The sequence below is a fragment of the Cyprinodon tularosa genome, unplaced genomic scaffold (genome assembly GCF_016077235.1).
Source record: "Cyprinodon tularosa strain WSP-4 unplaced genomic scaffold, ASM1607723v1 ctg208, whole genome shotgun sequence".
Classification (NCBI taxonomy): domain Eukaryota; kingdom Metazoa; phylum Chordata; class Actinopteri; order Cyprinodontiformes; family Cyprinodontidae; genus Cyprinodon; species Cyprinodon tularosa.
In genome coordinates, this window is record NW_024038770.1 from 53604 (window position 1) to 59016 (window position 5413).

Consider the following 5413-nt stretch of genomic DNA (forward strand, 5'->3'; position numbering starts at 1 on the left):
TTGTGGATGAGGCAAACATCCAGAAGAATTAGACATTGAAAATAAGTCCAACCTGAAAAAAAAGCCTGTTTATGTGTACATATTCAACATATTTTCAGCACTTTACTTTGTCATCAGGTAGTCCTCCTTTTTGACAAACTTTTTTCATCCACAGAACTTGTATTTTCATGCACATGAGCACAGTGTATGGCAGATTAAAAACCCCCATTTTTAGTCTCTTAAGGACTAAAAATAAGTTTTTGCAAACACAAATGCTACAAAAAGACTTTTAAGAAATGATATCAAGAAAGAGGAATAATTAAATATGTAAACAGTTTTTGTAATAACATTTGTTAGTCATACATCACACATCCTGATGACAGTTCATGGATCTTCCCCAGATATGTAGCGTGGCACACCAAGCAGAGCAGCAGCCCTTCTCCTTTCATTTGTGTCCTGTAAAAGATAAGACATGCAGTAAGATGAATGTATTTTAACAAAAATAACAAATGATGCCTAGTTTTCTAGCCATCTTCAGTTCTGCTTACATCTTTTGCAAGGCAGTCCAAAATGTCTTTGAGTGGCTGCTTCTTCCCAGATTTGGTTGCTGCCTTGTAGACCTCCAGCAGTCTCAGAACCAGGCCATCAAGTCCGTCAACAAAAGATTTCAGAAGGTCTGTGGTGACGATTCTTGTAAATTCTGCCCTAATCTGAGGTGATAGAATATAAAACTCATCAGGACACAGTTAACTCAGTATTAAATCACTAAATCTCTTGGTGAAACTAATTCAGATGTGCGATTACCTGTCTCTCATGGAACAGAGCAGGCCATCGGGACATGAGCTCTGTGATGTGTGGTTGATCTCCTACAATGTCTTTCCTACGCTGAGAAAATGTAGAAACCATCAAATCCTCAATCAGCTGATGATTTGGGTCTTTCTTCTGCATTTCAGCCTCCATTATCTTGCGCTTCACCTCCATGTTTTCAGGACTCTGTCCTTCAGGTGGATCAGGACAGTAGTTCACCTCCCCCTTCTTTGACTTTTTGACAGTTTCCCCTTTTGAACTTCCAGATTTTCGTTTGTTTATGACCACCTCAGGGCATCCTGCTGAGCTTAATTTATGCCTGTAGTTTCCCATTTTGAATTTCAGACTGTGAAACCATGAGTACCATCCCTTTTCTGACCCTGGGTCTCGCAGACAGGGATGCCTTTCCACCAGTGTTTTGGCCACATTTTCATAGTGTTGCCTGTCAGGATAAGCAGTAATCTTTGACATACAGTCTGCAAGTGTGTCAAGGATATTAGTCTTCAAAGTTTTAGAAATCACCATCACAGATCCATCCTTAGCATATCTACAATTAGCTTCTTTCAGTTGCAGCTCCACATCATGGGAAAACTTTGGAATCGGGAAGGAGTCAGGCCATTTAACAAAATCTGCACTACTTGGAGAAGAGAGGCTTCCAGTGTCCAGTGTAGAATCCGTGGAGTCATCAGCTGTGAACAATACTTTCAAAGTTGCACGGTCAACAGGAAGGTCTTTGATGTCCGGTAGGTTGCACAACTGATTATTGAAATCAGGATCCTCAAACTGCAAAATGAATCCTCCTCTTAAGGCAAGGTTGGTTCGTAACACCTGGGACAGTTCCTCAACACTTGAGGGGATGTCTTCAATTGAAAGACGCCTGATTTCACTTTCTGAAACTATGACACGCAGCAGCATTGTAGACAACTTAGACCTGAAAAATAGAAAAATTTGCACGTTAAGAATAAGAGCCTCTGGTACAGTGACGACACTACATTCATGAGGAGACGAGACAAAATATTGGATTAATGATAACACAAGGTTTTACAATTTAAAGGAATCATCACTGACTAAATGGGGGCTGCACTTTGACAGTAAAAAAACAAATTTTACTTTATCAATTAACTTAACTTGTTTCATCAATATAACAATAAGCTTAAAATAAATCTATGAAAAAACAAAACAAAAAAGTATTTTAACATTTAAGATAATCAGTAACAGCATTATGGGGCAAGGCAAATCTTTGAAATTCAAAGATCTGCAAAAATTAAAGGGGGGGAACCATATATTTCAGCTGCCTGAAATAATCTGTCCCCCCTCCATAACAGGGGAAAAAATTTATTTACATTCAAGTCTTTAACTGTGCTTATTCCCCTCACCACCAAGAACAAATCCTGCGGATTATTTCAGGCAGCTGAAATAATCTGTTCCCCCCCCCCTTTAATTTTTGCATATAACCAGTAAATATGACCAAATCCACAGGATTTGTTCTTGGTGGTGAGAGGAATAAGCACAGTTAAAGACTTGCAGGTAAATTAATTTCTTCCCCTGTTATGGAGGGGGAACAGATTATTTCAGGTAGCTGAAATATATGGTTCCCCCCCTTTAATTTTTGCAAATAACCAGTAAATATGACCAAATCCACAGGATTTGTTCTTGGTGGTGAGAGGAATAAGCACAGTTAAAGACTTGCAGGTAAATCAATTTCTTCCCCTGTTATGGAGGGGGAACAGAATATTTCAGTAAGCTGAAACATCCATTCTCTCCTCTCCTCCTCCCATATCTTTGGGAAATAAAGAGCAACTGTTTCCAATTTCTCTAAAATTGATATGTGTGATGTGGTATACTATAAATGTCCTTAATCCAGTAATCTGTCATATTTTACATTAGAAGGTGATTAACCAGAAATTCTTCTCTCATCTTCACAGGACGTCTTAATTTGTGTGCCCTGCTATCAGCCAGTTTCCATCCTCTTATATCAGCAATGAAAAATTAAAAATACACTACGTGTTGTTGTGTTCGGTGACTGACGTTTATTTCTGTCAGGCTGAAGGGACAAAAGTTGGAGAAATACCGATTCTCTTTGCGTTTAAAAAACAACACAAAACAGCGTAAGAGGACCTCATTAATGTAATTATTTTACAATTTTTTAAAAAGAGCAACCGATTAAAATGGATGATACAAAGTTGAGATGATTATATGAGCTGTTTTTACCGAAAAATAATCAGGAGCGCCTTGAGAATGGGCAGATCCGCCCCTCTGGCCGCAATGCGCGCTCCCGACAAAGCGGGAACAGATTTTCACGGGGAAACAGAATTTCGCACAAGACCGGCAACCAGAAACGGGACACAGGTGCCCGCCAACACATTAAACAAAGGACACGGGTTACTGACAAGAAACACAACTAAATACAGACGCACAGCCTTTCCCGAAGCCGCTAACTCACCTGCAGTCAGCACGTCAATGCAAAACTTTGACCAAGCACCACATATGTGTTTCTGAGGAAGTGTACAATACCAAAATCGTGGTAGCTGCTTGCATTTTCTCTTAAGAAAAGTTCATAAGCACAACCGAGTAGCATACTGCGTTTAGCTAGGCTCAACTGCATTAACTAACTCCTGCCCTCGACAATTAGCAAGCTGTTGTTTTATGTACTGTGTTTAAACATGTAACAGAGAACCTTTAGCTCTTAACATATTTTAAAAATGGGTGGCATTATCAAAAAAAAAAGACAAATGAATCTTACCTTATTTCTATGACTCCAGCTCGCTTCGTATTTCCAAAAAATGTCCCGCAGAATTTGAACGCCTTTTGTACTGAGGTCTTTGAAAAATGGTATTCATCCACGACTTCGCTTTCGACGTCCTTAATGTGGTCAGGTGGTGTTCCTCTTCTTCATTTAATATGCAGTTCTAACTGGGATGGATAACTTTATAAAGTCTGACAAAATCTTACATCATATTTAGTCCCTTATCAGATAAAGAGCGAATTTCCGGCACTATTTGGATCTCGCATTAATATTGCCAGCGGTGATCAGTTTTTATAAGATCCGGTTACCTTTTTTTAAACTCAGATTGTCAAGTTATGTTCAGACATTTAAATTTATGTTTCACTGAACTGACTCACATCCTCGAGTTGAAATGCCAGTAACTCAGAAAATTAAGTTGAAATTACAAAACTCATTATGTTAATTGGAAGTAATTTATAGAAAAACGTTATGATAACTAATTGAGAGTATGACTTTTAACAGTGTACAGGTCAAATTAGAAGACATATTGACATTCACTGGCCAACTGAAAGCTACTTTCAATTCACCTGAAAAATAAGACGGCAATATTTAAGGCAGAAACTAACAGAATATGTCCCCTTATCTATTTTCTTAAGTCAAATTCTTTAATGTTACATTTTTTTATTGCTTTGTCACGTTTGAAATAGCTTGTATAATTCCTACTGGATGGGCCATCGAGGTTACCTGGGAGGGTCCCCTTATTCTCTCATCACACCTATGCTATATTAATCTCAGTGCTCCCCACCACCAGTTGAAAACTGAAGAAGCCTCTTGGATGAGAGATGAAACATCTTCTAGAAAACGTCACATCCAGTTGGATAAGCCTGATAAGCACTGAAACCAGTTAGGATTATACTTTGCTGTCACATTGTTTGGGCCTCCTCCATAATTTTGTCTTCTAATTTAAAAGTAAAAACTAACTGCTTTTTTTAAGACTGGATCATTGTGGCAGCAGTCTTAGCATAGACACCCAGATTTCCCTCTCTAAATAAAACCTAACTACTTCCCCTGAAGCTGAGGTTAAACTGTTAGCCAGACTCTCCTCTGCATTACCCTGGCATAGGCCTTCTTGGGGAGGCTAAGAAGTGTTATCCCCCTATAGTTGATACACACCCTTTCTTATGTAGGGGAACCACTACCCCAGTATGCAGATCCAGGGGCACTGTCACCGATTTCCAAATGATGTTGAAGAAGCATGCGAAGCAGAACAGCCTGACAACCTCTAGAGACCTAAAGTACTCAAGGCTGATCTCATCCACCCTAAAAGCCCTGCTACTGTCAAGTATTTTGACCATCTTTGGGAATTAAGCCTGGGTGATGAACAAATCGGGCCACAGCAACCCGTCTCTTCCACCACTGGAGTGACATGTAGGACTTTGCCCTGAAATGAAAAGGTTGATGGTTCAAGCCTCGGTTCTGGCCATTGGTGTGGTGGTGTCCTTGGGTAAGACACTTTACCCACATTGCCTACTGATGGTGGTCAGAGGAAGCCAGTGTTTCGGAGCCTCGCTTCCGTTAGTGAGCCCCAGTGCTGTGGCTATAATGTAGTTTTTCACCATTAGAGTGTGTGTGAAAGGATGAATGACTAAATGTAGTGTAAAGTGCCTGACTAGAAAAAGCGCTATAAAAACACAGGACATTTACTATTTACCACCACAGATGTCATGTCAAGCGGGTTGAAAGTATTCCTTTCCTCAATTCTACGTTATCATCACTCAAAAGACAGCAGGAGACACAGGTAACATTTTTATCAACATTCTAATTCATGTTCTACCTTATTGTAAAGACTTGATGGCATAAAAATCTGTTGTATCGATTTGTAGTAAAAGTTTACATTCCTTG

At 39.4% G+C, this 5413-nt stretch overlaps 1 protein-coding gene across 1 annotated transcript; it reads right to left on the minus strand.

Annotated features, from left to right (window-relative positions):
* Positions 1 to 363: 363 nt before the first annotated feature.
* On the minus strand, positions 364 to 1523 carry LOC119783599. Its single transcript, XM_038285193.1, has 3 exons — positions 784 to 1523; positions 528 to 689; positions 364 to 435 (listed from the first exon to the last, which is right to left on the minus strand). The coding sequence occupies exons 1-3, from the start codon at positions 1309 to 1311 to the stop codon at positions 364 to 366; spliced, it is 762 nt and encodes a 253-aa protein (XP_038141121.1). The 5' UTR covers positions 1312 to 1523.
* Between the last annotated feature and the right edge of the window lie 3890 nt (positions 1524 to 5413).